The sequence below is a fragment of the Chanos chanos genome, chromosome 14 (assembly GCF_902362185.1).
Source record: "Chanos chanos chromosome 14, fChaCha1.1, whole genome shotgun sequence".
Classification (NCBI taxonomy): domain Eukaryota; kingdom Metazoa; phylum Chordata; class Actinopteri; order Gonorynchiformes; family Chanidae; genus Chanos; species Chanos chanos.
This window is the reverse complement of record NC_044508.1, coordinates 17,121,421-17,140,266: the sequence shown is the minus strand read 5'-3', so window position 1 is coordinate 17,140,266 and position 18,846 is coordinate 17,121,421. Positions and strand designations below refer to the sequence as shown.

General features: G+C 44.4%; 1 protein-coding gene across 2 annotated transcripts in view; it reads right to left on the bottom strand.

Annotated features, from left to right (window-relative positions):
• wwtr1 (WW domain containing transcription regulator 1) overlaps nt 1-18,846 on the bottom strand; it is a 31,974-nt gene that overhangs the window by 1,443 nt on the left and 11,685 nt on the right. The window contains exons 2-4 of one of the 2 annotated variants that reach the window (XM_030791741.1): nt 11,438-11,592; nt 3,032-3,270; nt 282-409 (exon numbers count right to left, since the gene is read on the bottom strand). In XM_030791741.1, coding sequence (XP_030647601.1) covers nt 282-409; nt 3,032-3,270; nt 11,438-11,592 — 522 coding nt within the window. The remainder of the gene's footprint in view (nt 1-281; nt 410-3,031; nt 3,271-11,437; nt 11,593-18,846) is intronic. The other variant, XM_030791742.1, reaches the window with a different exon arrangement.

Sequence of the window (18,846 nt, the reverse complement as noted above, 5' to 3'; positions counted from 1 at the left end):
CAGCACAGCACAGCACAGCCAATTCTACTGACCCACAAATCTACTCCTAAAAACTGGGTTTTTAGGAGTCAACCAGAGTGAACAATTAATACATAGGTACATGGACAGACATAGAGAGGGACGGACAGACAGACAGACAGACAGACAGATAGACAGATAGATAGATAGATAGATAGATAGATAGATAGATAGATAGATAGATAGATAGACAGATAGATAGATAGATAGATAGATAGATAGATAGATAGATAGATAGATAGATCTGAAGAGTTGGGCCTTGCCTGTTGAGGAAGGGGTCAGAGCCACCGGTGGGCATGGTGCCCTGAGTCATGGGGGTGGTGTTGACAGGTGGGGCCACTTGTGCCATGTTATCTGAATCCATGGGAAGCTGTCTACAGAGCGCCGCCTCCTGGAGAAAGATATGCACTGTAACCCACATTCGCTGAACTCAGAGAACATGAAGTCAGGCTATGACAAACAATAGCAACAAGGCTAAATTCAAGTATCAATTAGTGTTTACTTACAACCATGGCATCAATTTTATTTTCAGCATTATCTTTATCAACACTGTCTTCTAAAGCTATGTGGTTTTATATCAGTTCATTGTATTCAGGTTTCCTTAAGTGCTTATTTCCAGTCACTTTGTTAACCTTGTGCAACGCTGATGGTGTGCTAAAAAAGCTCAACGTGAGAATGTAAACGGACATATACAGATACATTACTAATTAATATGCTTGTGTATGCAGATTAGAACAGTGTTTCAATACGTAATGACACAGATGACAAAACAGACACAAACGCACGCGCGCACACACGCGCGCACACACGCGCGCACACACGCGCGCACACACACACGCTCGCGCACACGCACACACACGCGCGCACACACACACACTCGCGCGCGCACACACACTCATACAGCTTTCAAACATGCAGAGTCCAACCCCATCAATAATTTTCTAAAGCACAGATTGTTGTTGCCTCTTTTTCAGGGATTTTGGGGGATTTTTAGGGGGATTTCTAGGGCTTGGGTGACAAAGCGAGATCAATTACAGGTGTTCGCCTCTCCTTTTTTTCCTCACTGCAGGTAACCAGATCCACTGGACCCCAGGCACCGTGTCTTTCTCCGCCCGGCCAGGTATGAGGCAGGTTGGAGCTGGCCTTTGTCTCTCTGCTACTCTGACTGACTTATCAAAGACTGGGTCCTGCCCTACTGCCCCCTCACAGCATCTGTATCTGTGTCAGATCCAGTTGTACAAGCACAGCACATATATCCGCAGGCAGAGAGAAAAACAGCCTCGGTTATTTCAAAAGAAAGAAAAGTCCCCCGTGATGGAAGATATACTTTGATTTGACCAGGAGACGGGGAATTTTCGTTAGACACAATACAAAGGAGAGGAGGAGGGCGGTTCTAGTACACTGCTGAGAAGCCTAATGATTGTAAGGAAGTGTCTGTGTTTGGAATGATTGTTTCTGGGAGATTTAAGGGATGTTGTGGAGGACAACTTGCTGTATTTCTCTGCTCTCAGGGCGTCGTTTTCTTACGCAACAGCCGCGTGATAAGGGAAGGGGGGGTGGGGATGATGTTTCTCTGATGCCAAAATGACATTTACTGACTCATCATTTTTTATACACGTCAGGAAAAAAGAAACACAGCTGGTTTTCACCTCCAGTGTGTATCACACACGCTTCAAACAAACTTAAAGCGTTTTGCCAAGTCCACTCTCCTGGTGGGAGGCTTTCGTTTCAAAAAGACTGTCTGACGAGCCAAGGACTTTTGGGTAAGATAAACATCTTCATGGTGAGGTAATCAGTCCAGCTCGTCGAAGACGAGTCGTGTCGTAAACATGGCCGCTTGTGTGTTTTTGAGATTGGGGGGTACGGAGAGATGAGTATAGAGGAATGACTGGCCCAGTATAAACAACTCTACTGTAAACTTTTTCCTCCTCATTGGTGACGTCTCTGCTGAGCACCAGATGGGCCGTTTAGCAAATGATTCACCCACCACTAGGGGGAGCTCTACATCATCATCAAAATAACCATCTGAACAATAAAGGTCAGGAGGTGACCCACTACGCCTCTGACAGCTGATCTGAGGTCAGTTATCATATTTAGTTTCTAGGAGTTAATTGAAAATGATAGAGATAAAGGAGCTGATCCAAGATCTGGGTTTATAAGGCAGAGAACAAATAAAGCCTAACGCGCTCGGTTCAATTAATTACTGTCACACATATCACCAGGTTCCAAAAAGTCTGCAGAGAGCTGTTTTGTGGTGCTGTTGGCAGAGCGTACACTGATCTGGGCACAGAGACAGGGAGATGACTCAGTGTTGATTTTGACGAAGCCTCTCCAGTGCCCTGAGCTGAATAAACACCAGGCAGACTTCAACAGGATGCCTGGGAGTAGAGCACAGCGCATTGTATTGTCTGGATTATGAAGGCTTGGGGAGGAAGCTATGATTCTCCAAACAAAAGGCATGTGGCTGGTGTGTGCATGTGTGTTTTTCTGTGTTAAGTGGGGTTCGATGTTTCCCCTGCTGGTGAGGGAATTGCCCTTTCCAGATATCCTATGGCAGCTCATAACACGCATACAAATGTACGCACGCATGCACAAACACACATACACACACAAATGCACGCACGCACACACACACACACACACACACACACACACACACACACACACACAAACACACACACAGATACAAACACAAACACAGACACATACACGGATACACACAGGGTTTTACATAGATTCGCGTACACTAAGCATTAAGCGTTTAGTTTTGTAAAGCCCTGTTTGTGTGTGTGCTCAGAACCCATCTTACACACACACAAATAGGGTTTTACCTAGACTCACTTCAACTAGCTATAAAGTGATTAGTTTTGTAAAACCCTATTTGTGTGTTTTTTTTTTCCATGTGTGTGATAGAACCCATCTTACACACACACACACACACACACACACACACACAGTCACACAGACAAACACAGACTTACACATACACACACAGACACACACAGATACACACCTGTCTCATTAGCTCCTCCTGTCGCCTCTGAATGCGCTCACGCTCTATGTGTATACGCTGTAGCCTCATCTTCTGCTGGTGCTGTTGCTGGGCAGTCAGGCTGTTGGCCATGCCCATTAATCCAGCCTGGGTGCCCTGCTGCTGGGGCATGGAGGCAGGCGAGCCCATGGTCTGGGCCTGGGGCTGAGGCTGCTGCTGCTGAGCGTGCTGGAGGTGTTGCTGGTGATGGTGGGACATCACTGTGGAAAAAGAAAGGAGTCAAATTTTAAAAAAAACAATAATAAATAAGGGCTTGAACTAGACCGAGGACTGGGCCCTTCAGTCTTAACTTTTGTGGAACTCCATTGGACTTCAAAGGCATGTACTTCTCAACGTTTCAGTCACTGTAGCCTGAACTGTACATGCATCCCTCTCCTTCACCAAGAGAGAAATCGTTCAAAGGGCATCCACTCCTGAAACGAAGATATTTCTCCCCTGTGAATTTGAGTGGTAAGACTTGCAGAAACATGCCCTTCGTGTCAGTGGCTGAGGGAGGAAAAATAATATAATTGATATTGTACTCTGGCAAAAAGCCTGTTCTAAACGACAGACAATCTAATGGAGTCATCAGCACGGCCTCCCCATGTCAGCCGAGACTTCAAGAGACAGACCCAAACATGGCTCTGGACTGAAGGAAAAAGAGAGCAGGAGAGAGAGAGAAAGACAGAGAAAGAGAGAGGGAGAGAGAGAGGAGAGAAGGAGGGAGGGAGAGACAGACAGAGAGAGAGAGAGAGAGACAGAGAGAGAGAGAGGGAGAGGAGAGAAGGAGGGAGGGAGAGACAGACACAGAAAGAGAGAGAGAGAGAGAGAGAGAGAGAGAGAGAGCGAGCTCTCAAGTGTTTACTGTTAACCAACGATGCCGTGTACTGCTACAGACATCTCTGCTGATTGCCCAATAACTCAGTTTCACACTGTGGCTCCAGCAGGGGAGACAAAGTCCAGCCAGCCGAACGAACAGGATGGAACTGGATCTGTTCTAGTTCCCGCCCGCACAAACAGCAGGACTACATCTCTAAACAGAGCTACAGATGTGAGCGCTCTCTGAGGTAAACACTTAAGTGGACATCAGGGTCCATAGAACAAGAGCTTCATACAAGATTATCCATTTGACAAAAAAAAAATGTTGACAGAGCAATTTAATTTCCACCACAAGAGTTTGGTTATAAAATTTAGTGCATGGGGTTTAGAAGTGTTAAACTGGGTGTATATGAATGTATGTAATTATAGAGTGTCCACTCCAGAGAGAAATACCAAACACACTGGAGAAATATCAGAAATGTTTTGGTAAGAGAAACAGCTCAGATCTTCTCTTTCTCATATTTGCTCCTTCTCTCATTATTTCCTTCTTTTGAAGCAATAGTAAATGGTGAACCTTTGATGTAAATCTTTTCTGTGTCCCCAGCACAAGGAATTAAAAAACAAAACAAAACAAGACAAAACAAGACAAAAAAACCTGTTACAGTTTTCATCTTGCCAGTGTACCACCGGTCTACTGCTCACAAACGTTTTTGAGAAAGACGCTTGCTACAAAACGGTGTACCGCGCGAGCGAGCGAGTGAGACTGTTCTGTTTCAGCGCAGAAAAAGGTCGGCTCATCCTTTTTGTTCTGAGAACAAACAGAGAGAGACTGTGTCTGTGCTCCAAGGACAGCGAGAGCACAGGACGTGACGGTCTTGATTTAGCAGTCAGGTGAGCTCTGGCCAGTCAGACCCAATGCACCTCAGTCAAGAGATCACTACACGCTACACAGACTGCCGTTAATCATTCAGACCTCAAACCAAACCTCTACGCTCCCATACCACCTCATCTCCTCATGTTTCTCACTGACTAATAAAGATAAAAACTGAAAATTAGTAAGAGTTTTCTTGTTTTTTTTTGTACGCCATGTTCATTTTAGGAGAACAATATGGATAAGGCTTACAAAGGCTCACGAAAAGACAAGTGTAGTCATTGGAGGTGTGTGTGTGTGTGTGTGTTTGTGTGTGTGCGTGTGTGTGTGTTAAGATGTTGGTCAAGCTAACCTCACATGGGGGAAACGTGACTTCTTCTCATGAAACTGCCAGATGTGAAATTATAAAAACAACAGCACACTGTCAGAGGATGGTTCGAAAGAATAAAAAAAAAAAGTATTTTACTACTTTTTCTTTTCTTTTCTTTTTTCTGTGGTCTTGGCAGTGGTTCTGACCCACCTCGCCATCTTATAAACTGAAGCACCTTCCAGAAAAAAGGACAGGATCGCTGACTTTGGATACACAAGCACCCTTGAGTTGTTTTGCCAAGTTTTAAGCAGGTTGCATAACCTACCCTTTCTAAACGTCCTCCATAAATGACCGTCTTAAGGGCAACAGAACCACACTTAAGTTTGGCGAGACAAGAAACAACACGGTCGTGACGACGGCCGTCCCCATCCTCGGTTTCATAAGACGCTGAAGAATAAGGCCGCTTCGATTAAACAGAAAAAGCAAACCCAAGCATTTGTATTTCCATAATTTTTTTTTTTCCTTCATACATCTTACCGAGACAATAAATGCTTTCCTTTCAAAGGTTACATAATGCACAAAAGACTGTCTTGAAAATAACCCTGCGAAACTGGCCATTCACCAATCTCCCCATTAAACTAAATGAGGTCATGCCCCCATCTCTGGGCCCTTCTGTATTGACCACGGAGGTTTTTTTAAACGCATAATATGCACTGTCTGGTTTCAGGGCAGTCAGGAAAAAAAAACAAAAAAACAAATGATGTCTACAGCTGGTCTCGGTTGTTCAGTTATCGCTGAATAGAGTCAAAATGTCAACTTGATGTGTGTAGTTAATGCTGTGCTAACAAAATCTTCCATAACAGTACATCCTTTTGTCACCTTCTAATGTGATTAAGTCAGCTAAGAAGAGCAATAAATGAACATAGTATGTATCGTCCAGACAAGCCCTAACAGCACTTTGATTGGACCTATATGATCCTTTTTTTTTTGTTTGCTAAGGATGTAGTGAAACTGATTTAAATTTTTAAAAAAAATCACGATGGGTTGCACAGAGACTGGCGTGATATCACACCAGAGTGATGTGAGCAGTTAATCACGTCTTTTTTCTTTTAGAAGTATCTGTGAGACTCAAGCACTGGGGGACCTTAAGTAACCAGCACCTGTGCATGTGGAGCAGGCCTACAGACTTCGGGTTCACAGGGTCCAAAGTTCACTCTCCAACAGGTGGAAAGCACCTCTGGCAGTCATACACCCCCCCCCCCCCCAATCCCACCCCACCCTACCCCACACCCCCCGCCTCCTCCTTACCCACCCCCCCTCCGGCCCATTCTCAGTTTATTGCTCCAGAGCACAATGTCTATAACAAGCCCAGATGTGTGCAGCCTTGGTCCCAGTTCTGGCGAAAGCAGCCTCAAGGTTTTAAAAAATCTCAGCCCCCCCCCCCCCCCCCCCCCCCACTTTCCCCAAGCTAGCACTGTCACTCTGTACTCAGTGATAGGAAACATGTGTTGCAATAGAGGCGAGAGAGCACGCCAACACTCCCCTTCGCTCTCTCTCTCTCTGTTTCTCCGAGTTTAGTCACGACATTAGGGCGCGGTGCAGTGTGCTCGAGTCGATAGACAGAAGGGAAAGAGAGAAGGGAGGAAGGGTGGGAGGTAGGGAGAGTAAGCGGAGGAGGAGAAAAAGGAAAGAACAGCAGAAGAGCGAGAGAAGGGGTCAGCGAGAGAGCAAGGGTTAGAACGAAGAAGGAAGAGAGAAAGAGAGGGAATATGCGTATGTTAAAGACACTGGGAAGGAGTGAGGGCGAAGGAGTAAGGGAGAGAGAGAGAGAAAGAGAGAAGGAGAAAGAATGAGAGAGAGAGAGAGAGAGAGAGAGAGAGAGACAGTAAGGTCTGGTCTGGGCTGCACAGCACTGCCAACAAAGGCCGTCTTGTTTCATTTAATTCCCAGAAACGGCGTCAGCTGTCCAACAGGATCAGCAAAAAAAGAGTGGAAAAAAAAAGAAAAGAAAAAAAAGGGAAGGCTCCAAGTCCCAAAAATCTGTAACATATTAAAAGCCCACAGTATCCTGTTCCTAACAAGGGTTCTTTAACAAAACCACTGTCGCAAGTGACTGCATCCACCAATGTGAGTGTACTTAGGTTTACCCATTAATCTCTGTTATCAAATCATCACTTTTACAGGGGATGTGTTTGTGAGAGAGTGTGTGCATGCAATACTGACTGATTGAAAGTGATTGTGTGTGTGTGTGTGTGTGTGTGTCTGTGTGTGTGTGTTATGTCTTTCAGAAAGGACAAGTCCTATTTCTCTTCCCATACACGAACAACGCTGTTTAGAGCTATGTTTCCTGCCAAGCTAAAGCTAGAAGGTGATATTCTGTCCCATCTCTTATAGCATGGCCCTTTAAATCTCTTCTCGCATGACAGTACACTGCACCGAATCCTATGTGGTCTTACACTTACATATGATATATTTTGGGCTCGGTCATTACCTCCCAGGAACTTGTTATATTTTCATGCGAACTAGAGATCCACAGATAACCTCCAGGTCAGAGAGAAGATTCAGTTCTTAAGCAGAGGGAAAGTGGCCCAATGCAGGCATGTCTAATCTGAACCCTGGGCCCTGTCGGAAGCATGTGCTCCATCAGACTACCTTACTCAGCCTGGGAGATACTGGTAGCCCACCATGGTCTGGCTAGCAAACTGGGGGCAACCAGGTTTCAATGCTGAGCGAATGATCTCAAACTAACTTCACCTCTGTTCATCAGTTTGATTCACCACATGTGACCACTGTGGTGAAACAGGTGGGTGTTTCCATGTTCTTTAGGGAATATACAACGTGTAATATAAAGACACACACACACACACACACACACACACAACATGAAAGGATCACCATGCAAACACAAATGGGCACCTGTATTACGAAGCCACTGCCTTCAGTAATTACGATTACGACAATGTTACAGGTGTTTAAGGACAACTACAAATACTGGAGCACACAGTGGTGATTTTGAAGCAGTCAGAGTAAGGGGGGAGGGAGCACGGGTTGATTAGAGGTTCTTCTCAAAATCAGTTCATCTAAGTTTCCCACATGCTTCTGACTACACCAAGCGTTCTGGACAGAAGCATCACATTATCAGCCAGTAACTTCCTCTGAAAGCCGACGTGATTGGTTGGTTGTGCACATTGATTAGTTGAGGAGGTGGGATCAGGGTATGAAGGACGTGGATAAAATCAAGGTTACCAGCAGGGCGGGTCCGAATCGAGAGCGTCCCGGGTACGGAGGTTACTTACTGAGACGGGCGTCCAAGCGCGGGTCGAGCCACGACGTGGTCTGGGTTTTGTGGTCAATGAAGTACGTTTCTCCCTGAGGGGTCACTGCCTGTTCCCAGCCTTCGGGCAGCTGTCCTGTTTAAGCAGTCAACAGCAACAAGACCTGCAGATCAGCCAATGCAGTCTGCACTGAAGCGCTGAGTCATGATCAGCTCTACACTGACCAAATAGCCCTGTACAAAGGTGCTGAGTCACGCTTGGAGAAGTGAACTCAGTGTGGTGGTTGTTACTGCTAAGTGCTCTATTCCACGGGGTCATACAGATCACTAGCAAGGTGAAGGCTGGGTGGTATCATACTAGGCCTTCTACACAGCTATCCAACACGTAGTCCAGCCAATCAGAAGTTTAATGGCAAAGAGAGAAAATCCTGTTAAACAAGCGCACTGACGTCAAACCAATGGGGAAGTTCAGGGAAATAAACCCCCCCCCCAAAACTTGCAAATCTAAGTTTTCAGGCTCCAAACTTGTTGCACAGCTTTTAACTGATTATGTGTGAGCGTGTGTGTGAGCATGTATGTGAGTGTACATGCGTGTGTGTGAGTCTGCGTGTGAGTATGCATGTGTACGTGTGAGTCTGTGTGTGAGTTTGTGTGTGACTTTTCGTGCGTGCCTGTGTGTGAGTGTGCATGCGTACGTTCGTGTGTGCGTGCGTGCGTGTGTGTGTCTCTGTGTGTGTGTTTATGCGTATTCGTGCATGTGTGTGTAGAGAGAGAGAGTCTTTGTGTGAATTTGTGTGTGAAAAACTCTTGCTGTAAGGTCATATGGGCCTCTCTTGACTAAGGAGAGGAGAGGAGAACAAAGCAATGGAAAATATCCATCACAACAACAGAGGCAGACAGAATTCCCTTCTTGACAAGTGTGGGGCGTCTGCCAGCATTGTTCTACTGGGAAAGTGAGGGAGGGGGAGGGGGCTGGGAGTACAGAGAGAAAAAGAGAGAGAGGGAGCAGGAGAGGGAACGAGAGAGATAGAGGTGGTCCAGTATAAGACCAGTGACGAAGGAAAATTACCCACATTCCTCTTCCCCCAACGTGAGTGTCCATTAGAGACCAACGCGCACGTCCAGAACCAAATCCGGTCATTTAAACAAGGAACAAGGCAGTGGTTTAAAGGAGATATCTTACCTGATACACACAGCCCTGTAAAAAAAAAAATCCAGGACAACAAACACACACTAGCCGACAGAGCCAGAGTGGCATGCCTCTGCACGATGTTCTCTGAGTACTTTAGGAAGAAAAGCTGAGCCATGTTGTACATAGAGGGAGGTTTCAAACTGGCCTTTTCAGAGGAAAGCAGCACAGTTTGGACCATTCCTTCCTTTTGAAGTTGTTAGTGTAGGACACTTTGTTTTCTAACAAAACTGGCTGCAGATGAAGTCATAGATTTTTACGATCAAATAATTTCCTGTACAATTATTGCTCTTCTAATGAGGCAGCACGCTAATTTTTTGGATCTGAATCGAGTTGAGCGGACAGAGAGTGAGAGAGGAGAAAAACACGGCCTGTAAATCTGTTGTTTGAATAAGTGGAGCAGGGTGGTGTAGCCTAATGACTTCATTCTCAGCGACTTCATTCATATAAACACTCAGGACTCTGGGAGAGATGGACGACATCTCACCCTGTGCCTGAAATCTCTACTGCTCTTAACCTAGAGTGACTTTTCCTTTTTTTCCTGGGACATAATCTGACATAAACACACACACACAAACCCAACCTGGGCGTCTCATTTCTCTCAACAAACATTCATCCCTCTCCCTCTCTCTTTCTCTCTCTTTCTCTCTCCTATCAGCCCATCACACTTCTGTGTCTTTTCAGTACCAATGAACTGTCTGACTTCATCTGTTTCTCTTTCTCCGAGGAATCGTTTCTCAAGCTGGCGATGGAATCAAGACACACCTTTTTTTCCATTTCATCACAAATCAGGATTTGCGAGGAGAGAATAAGAGCCAGAAACAAGGCTAAACACATTTGGAACTCATTTACTGTTCTGACTAACAAAGAAGAAAGAGCTCTGGTGTATGCCACAGGGCAGCATTTCATTAAAAACTCGTCTTTTTCGGGGAGAGAAATCAAGAGACGCTACGAAAAAGAGCTCTAGCCAAACAGGTCTCAACACAATCCCATCCAAGCACTGGAGAAGCCATCAAATAAGCTTTTTTTTTTTTTTTTTTTTTTTTTCACTCAACTGTGTGAATTTCTCCCCAGATTCGGCATTCAGGCCCTCCGGGAACACAGAAGAGCATTCCAGCTTTGTGAATACTGCCGAGACCTAATTCTCCGTTTTTCCTCATTGCTTCCAGCAGTGACTTCTCCTAGTTAATGCAGACGACTGTCAACTTAATGCTTAAGATCCCTTAGTAGCCATTCAAAGCATTCAGCTCTACGCAGAAACACAAATATAAAAACCGTGCTAACACAAAGATTTTGCTAGAAGAACTTTGGAAGACATCTAAATGGAAAGTTAATGGACTGTTGGTCTGTATCATAGAGAATATCAACCATAGAAAAACCCAAGTTGAGAAACATACTGAGATTGTCATAACTGAGAGGGAATCCATAAGTAATGAGCCAAACTCTGGGCTGTTGGTGGACATGTCTGTCTTAAGCCAGATGGCACCTGTGGAGCTTCAGCAGTCTTACGTGGCTTATTATGGGAAGTCAGCTGGATGAGGAACAACAGTCGGAGTAAATCTCTCTCACTGAGTGGTCTGGTCCTCTTACGCAACCCTCGCTCTGAGCAGAATGGTGGACGTGTTTTTGATCAAGTCATTGTGTCAACTCTGTGGCTGTGGGATACTTCTGTTGCTCTAGATGTTTTCTTTACGGCTTATTATTGACACATATTAATTAAAAAATACCTTCACACATCATCACAAATTTCAAAATCTTATTTACATTATCACTGACGAATTATTACGCCACTAAGAGCAGAACCAGGAGAGCCCGTTTCTGAACAGAAAAGCCTAAAATGGGGGTTCCTGAGTATCAGGGCTTTGTGGTGAGATGGAGGTGTAGTTTGCGTGGGTGGAGAGCTTAGGGGTGGGGTCGGAGCTCACCGAGGTTGGGCTGAGACAGAGCCATGGAGCGCTGCTGCATGTTGGTGGTGTTGGTGTTGGTGGCGGAGTTGTTTGGAGCGTGAAGACTCATCTGGTTCATGGCAGCTGTCATGGTCTTCCTGGGGTCATGCCACGTGGTGATTTTCTCCACATGACTACAGAGCGAGACAGAGACAGAAAGAGAGAGAGAGAGAGAGGGAGAGAGAGAGGGAGAGAAGGGTCAGACACATCACTCATACTGACCATGGAGAACTGTGTGAGGCCTCTAATTCAGACTTTCCATAGAGTCTTAAATCTGCACCTGTCTGTAGAGGGACTACAGAAACAAACCATAGACCAATGTGTCATCCAATGTGGAGATTACTTTAAAATGACATATATGATTGACAATTCATTTTTTAACTATAGATGTTTCTAGACATTTTCAATACCCTGCTTTCAGAGACACTGATCCCCAAATATTGTATTATTGAATATTCATAGTCTCCTCATAAATTTTTAATTGAGTCAAAATTGCAAGCAGGCATGAATGACAATAGAACATTGTAATACTTTAGGTCAAGCTACATTTCAAAATCAGACTGTTTTTTTTTTCCTCTCCCATTTTTAGTGCTAAGGGACTAAGTGTTGTCCCACCTCCATGGACAGGCTTTCATCATCAAAGGAAATCCAGAGTATGTCAGAGTATGAAAAACAAATGGTTGTCATGGTTATTTTGATATGCAACTGATCTGAAGCACATGATCAGCTGTTCCCCTGGTGCTCTAAGCACAGTGTTAAGAAAGTGCTGGAACCTAACTGGTTATGTATGATATGACTCAAAAGCATCCTAGAGCAACGTCATGAAGAAACAAGCGCCTGGAGCTTCTCCAACTGTAAGGGTGGAGAACCAGCCTGTCAGATGCTATTCTTATATCTGTGGCAATGGGGCAGGGCTTCAGCTTTTGTCAGTCCTCCTCTTTGTCAGTTTTGACTCCACAGGGTCCCCTCTGGAACTCGCATCTGTTTCAGATGTGGATCTGATCACATGGTGCTAAAACCACGAAGAAAACGCCAAGAGTCTGGGCCTTGCCCCAAGCAGACTGAGCTAGAATTAGCTAACAACCTAGAACTGCTACGTCTGTTCATCTCTACCGTTTTTGGTTTTTTTTTTCCCTGCAATATCGTCCTCTCCTCCTCTTCTCTGTTCCACACCCACGGCTTCCTCTGCCGTTCCTACATGATATTCTGGCTTTTCTGCATTTCTGAGTGGGGATACGCCATGCTACGCTGAGAACTGGTCATAACATGCTAACTGTGTGTAGCAAGAGTGCAATGACCTCGAATAAACCGGTTTTAAAACTCTCAGTCTATCCGTTTCAGTGAATTCAGCTTGTCATACATATTTTGTTATGGATGAGAGACTGAGCTATTTTCCAAATGGTTAAGAAAACAAGAATTCATGGTTTAATTGGTCTCTGGGCACTGTATTGTGGCTGCCCACTGTGCCTGGTTAGTTAGGATGGGTGAAATGTGACATCACTTAAAATGTAACTTAACTTAAAGCAAGAAAACAATCCAAACTGTCCATGTAACAAACACTTGATTCCACCAATATATTTCACACTTGAATTTATTTTTTTTTTTTTTTGCTCAACTGTGTTTATAATGCCAAACAACATGACTAAAATTGTAACATCAGGCAGTATAATCCATCATCACACTACATTATGGCAGAATTTTAGCACTTAACAAGTATGGAAGTTCTGTCTATCTCCATCCATCAGGGGCGCCGCTGGGAATTTTGGGCCTTATGAAAGAATATAATATTGGGCCCCCAAAACCTTAACAGTGTTATTAACAGTGTTCTATGAGGCCCCCTGTCAGTGCTGGGCCCTTGGAATCATCCAACCCCCCCCCCCCTTACGGCGCCCCTGCTAGTCATTGGCGTCTTAGCTGTACAGACTTGTTTGTACACAATCTTGCTGGAGAGTATAAATCACACTAGTCTAAGCTGTGGCCTGAATAAGTAAGAGTTCACAAAGAGCTGCCTCACACACACACGCACTCACACACACTGACTCACTGAGGCCCATTCACTGCAACACCGAGAAGATTAGCCACTTCCTGCTATGCCGTGGCAGGACAGGAAACCTGTTCTCTGGATGTTTTGACACTACAAAGTCATCTTGTCACACAGTCTAATTCAAAGAGCTCTGAGAGTGCTGACTGATATAAGTGGTGAATGCTGGAAAGTCTTGGACTGGAGTACTGGAAGTGATAATGTGTGTTTTTTTCCTCTGTTCAAGGAATGGCTATAACTTGGGCCACTTTTTCTTTCTTTTTTTTTTTTTTTTTACTTAATTACTTGAAAATCAGTTCATGGTGCACTCACAGAATTCATGAAAAGCTGTTGATATAAGATCTGTGGAAATACTAGGTGATGTTAGATCCATAGATGGAATATTTTGAAAAACTTTCCATGTCTGGTGAGGCTCTGAAGTTCTAATCTTCCCAAAATTCATACACGCATACAACTCTTCACAAAAAAAACCAACAACACAAAACAAAACAAAAAAAAAGAGAAAAGAACGAAATTCTGACCATAATACAATCTGGATCGTACTGTGATTTTAATACTGAAACACACTACAGCCGCACTACAGGGCTATGTAACACACACTGGATTCCTGGGGTTAAGGCACAGGTCCAGTGAGACCAAAAGGCTATGAGGAGAAGAGCTTATGGAGAGACTGTGGTTGTGTGAAAGACGTCACCAGAGCTGGTGATTTACGACAGTGGGGGGGGGGGGTGTATGGGCGCTGGGGCTACAGCGGGTTCTTATTCTCTGAGGGCAGATTTATGCTGGGCTGATGGGGGGGGGGGGGGGCTGTTTGGGGCGTCAGTGCTGATTCCATAGCAGAGTTGTGGGCCCCTCAGGTTCTGGGTGGGGCAGCTGTCCCGCAGCTGTGGGTTGGGGTCCCACCCCCACCCCTCCCTGCAAAAACCTGAAACCTAGGCAAGCGCCAACTTCTAAGGACCATTCTTAATGTGATTTAGTTCCCTGAATAACAAAAAACAAACAAAATAAACCCCCGAAAAACGTGAGAAATACTTCAGTACTTTTACATGTGACCTACCCACCTTCACCAAGCAAAACCATCAGTTCAGAGTGGGAAAATCTTAAGAGACTTGTGTGCAATGTGAGCGAGTGTTTTTGTGAGATAACAGGAGGTAAGAGGAGATGATCAGGGCACACGTGAGATGGGAGCAGGGACCTGTTTCGCGTGGCTGTGTTTTTGCTGGAGTGCGCAGTGTGCGTTGTTGACATAGGAAGAGAGGGTGAACAATGGCTTGGGCTCAGGGCTTTTTAGAAAGGGGGGGGGGGTAACAACACACAGACTGAAATAACAGCAGTACTCCTCACCCCCACCCCCTATGGGCCCAGACCAGATGGACACAACACCTCTATAGTTGGCTTCCTGTTAGTGCAAAGTGGTGGAAAATACACCACCACGTCCCTTCCTTTATACACACACACATACACACTCACTGTGCAACATGTGTAAATAAACACTCACACAGACACACACACACACACACAAAACACTCATCAGTGGCAACACTACAAGTGTGACAACAATTATCAAACACACTTGGATAAACGGCCTAGACAAACAGAGGAAGAGTGGGGACGGACAAAAGAAAACAGAGGGAGAGAGAGAGTGGGACTTTGAGTATAAGAGGCAAAATGAGGAAGATCCCACTGCTTCTTGATCAACTGGCTGATATCACTAACAATCTCCTTTATCTATCTCTCTCTCTCTCTCTCTCTCTCTCTCTCTCTCTGTGTGTCTGCCCTGATTAAACCAGTTCAATAATGCACAATAAGGCTAAACACAATGAATGCAACATGATCAGTGGACACACACACACTCTCTCTCTCTCTCTCACACACACACACACACATAAATGATCTACAGAGGAATATCTAGCTTACACCTGAGCTGGTGTGGGAGGAAAATCCAAGTGCTTTATTTTCACTAAAAACCATGAAATCCCAGCATATTTACACCATTAAAAAGGACAAATCTGCCCAGTTAAAGACTCTTCCGGTAACATGACCAGATTAGGAAACATGGCGCAGGAGGAATGTCAAGGAGCTAGTGGGGTTATCAAAAGAATGAAATAGGAAGTTTGGACTACAGATCAGCCTAAAACAGGCTTCTCTGCGTGCCCTTAGCTTTCTTACGGCGTAATCAAAGCAAAAGGCAAAGAACTAAGTAAACAACAACATTTTAGAGGCAACTATTGTGAAGTCTGTCTTTCCCCATGGATACAGCGGATCCCCTTTAATAACAGCAGCTCTAACGCAGTATTCACAATAACAGTTTTATACTTTGCAATATGCCGTTACATTGTTTTGTGTAGTTCAGAATCCTCAACACTAAAAAAGATCTGATATTCCCTTGACTGAACGCATCAGGCATGTAGTGAGTGTTTTTGAGAGACACTCCTGAATCGTTTTTGGCATCAGAGGGCTGATGTACTGTTGTCTTCCCCAGTGAGGCCCTTGCAGGTGGAAAAAGGGCCTAAAAATAACCAGTACACTGAAGATGCTGATACCAGGGAATAATCCAGCAGCTGTCATGGGCTTGCTCCCAACAAATACATGCGCATGCGTATGCGCATGCACACACACACTTAAATACATCCATATTTACATAGGCTTCCATACATAAACACAGATGGTGAAGCTGGCATTGCAGTTTGCTTATTAACAAGACCTTCCTGACACAAAATTTTGCTTTCTGCTTTATGTCATATTGGCAGTGCCAAAAATGAGTCAAGGCAGCCAAAAGAAAAACCAAAGAAACTCAACATGGGATGCATTCAGATAGAGGAAGATACATAGTCCAAGCTATTTTTCGCTCACGCCTCAGTAGTACTTAAAGTAAAGGTTTGCTAAGTTTTCATCTTTTCAAGCTATTTTTCATCTCCTTATCCTCATATGTTTTCAGCTCTTTCCCGCAAATAACGTTAATCTTGAAACTCAGCCATCAAAGTCAAGCTGGCCTTTCAGAACTGGCGGAATTTGTCTAGATCTGTTGTAAGGTAAGAACAGAGCAATGAAAAGATGTAAAACAGGCAAACATTTCCTTTAGAAAGTTAATGTCTCTGCTGCATTCCTGCACTTTTGATCCAGTGTGGGCTAGACACCACAGGCAGCCGAATGCCAACTACCAAAACTTCTCCACCACATCTGATGGTCCCCTCTGATTTCTAATTACACCCTGAGAACGGTTACAGACTTGCCTGAAAGGATCTCTTACTCTTATCCGTGTTCAAGGTCCACTCTGAAACACTCTGGGAATGCCAGTCTGTCTGTAACCATAGCAATATCAACAGACAGCAGACGAGGTTGGCTTGTTTTACATGCCTATGAGGACTCCAAACAGGAATCATGAGGCTATCTTAACCACAGATGATGTACGCTGGGCACTGTGTTCTTTCCTAAGATGTAAACCCATTTTTCAACATCAGAACATCATCTGTCACAAGCTGCACAAGCACTAAAAGGTGCCTTTGTTTTATGCATATATCAGCACCTGATGTGTGTGAAGCTAAGCAGGTCAGATTGCATTTTCCAGCTAATCTCCTGTTTTAACGAGACTTTACGAGCCTTTTCTATGGTAAAGTCAATTATAATTGAGTACAAACGCAAATGTTTCTCTAAGATGTACTATTAACCTCATTGGAACAACTTCAGATTTTGTACTCAGCAGATAACTCAAACAGGGCTCTCCCACAATGACAGTGGGATTGATAAGAGACCTTGCGGAAAAACAGCCATGAAAAACAGTTCATTGATATATGACTATTTATTTCCTTCAGCATACTTAAGATAATCTAATTCCAGTTAGTGTTTAGGAAGTGTGTCAGGAGAAACCACAAGAACAACATAAACACTTCAAAAGTCCAGCAGACCCACAAAATGGGTCAACAGGTCATCTGCTAGCTGAATCATACACGCCCAGAAATGTGTAAACAGCCACAATGGGAAGGGTGTATACATGCATGTGGTAGGGGGGGTCTGGCTTACTCAAGAGTCCTTCATTTTAAACTGACCAGAGCTCTGAGTGACACCACAGCGCTGGTATGACACTACTTCCCACCCAGCGGCGTAAACCGAAAGACGGAGTGAAAGGGGAGATCCACTTTTTCAATTATTCCCAAGCCTGGGCTCTAAGAAAAAAAAGTGGGGGACTCCTCTCTATCACTCACACAATGGTGTGTCCTAAATGGGTGAGAATGCCAATCAGCGAAGCAGTTTTCCTTGTGTAACAGGGGCGTGAAGGGCTTGTCCAAAAGACAGATAGCGAGGGGTCAGATTTAGCCTGACCAAATTGTTGTGGCACAGCTTAAAGCGCCATCTGGTAAATTCTGGAATCTGAACTATTTCAATTGAATTTGAAAATGTGAGGAAGGGGAGGGCAGTATTTGGAATGTGTTAATGCTAAGTATAGTTAGACTGATAATTCAGTGCTACCATAGTGGGAAAATGGATCAGGAATTTGAAGGGGTGTGTGGGGAGACTCCCCTGGACTTGCTAAAAGAAACTAGCCTAGTCAGCCAAGCATTGTGATAGTGCATTTGGTAAAACGCTCCCAAATTGTGTTTAGTGTGCTCAGAAACTTGCTGTAAATGTATCACTTTGCATTGTAAGTTTATTACTTTTTTGATGTAGTTATATGTGGAACGCACTAAACATTGGATGCTAAATTTAACACACGCGGTATTTACACTCAACAAAATTCACTTCATCTGAAAACGGTTGACAAAACATTGGCTGTGTTTTATGCGGCACAGAATCCAAAAATACTTATTAGTCTCATGGAAAGTTGAACCAATTTGCCCTAAGATCCTCCTCAGCTGTTGCAAAGGACTATGGGGCAGCTCCTCTTCTTACTGGTCAGGACAACTGCTGAAGGGAGGGTGGCCAGGACTGTGAACACCAGCTGTTGGTAGGCAGGCTAACTATAGACCTGGCATTGATTTGCTGGGCTCGCTCTGTCACTGGAGAACTCTGGAGCCATGAAGCATAGCTTCACGAGATGAGATCTTCTCAACAACAGGGCCAGTGACACGAGGCCTGCAACCCTATTTCCCCGCATAGCCCAAAAGAAACAGGAAAAACTTGTTTAAAGTTCCAAAAGCTCATTAGAGCCATTGAGGCATTATTACAACTTCTGAACACAATAGGCGTCAAAGTCTCGATGTTTAGAAGCGATGGTGCAAAGCTTAGATGATGGATGGACTCTTATCCCCAGACATAAGGTCTAATTTACATCTAATACAACAATATATGTAAAAGACCTGTGAAGCTGCACTGAATGACTCATGATGAAACCTTATTCCACACAGGCACT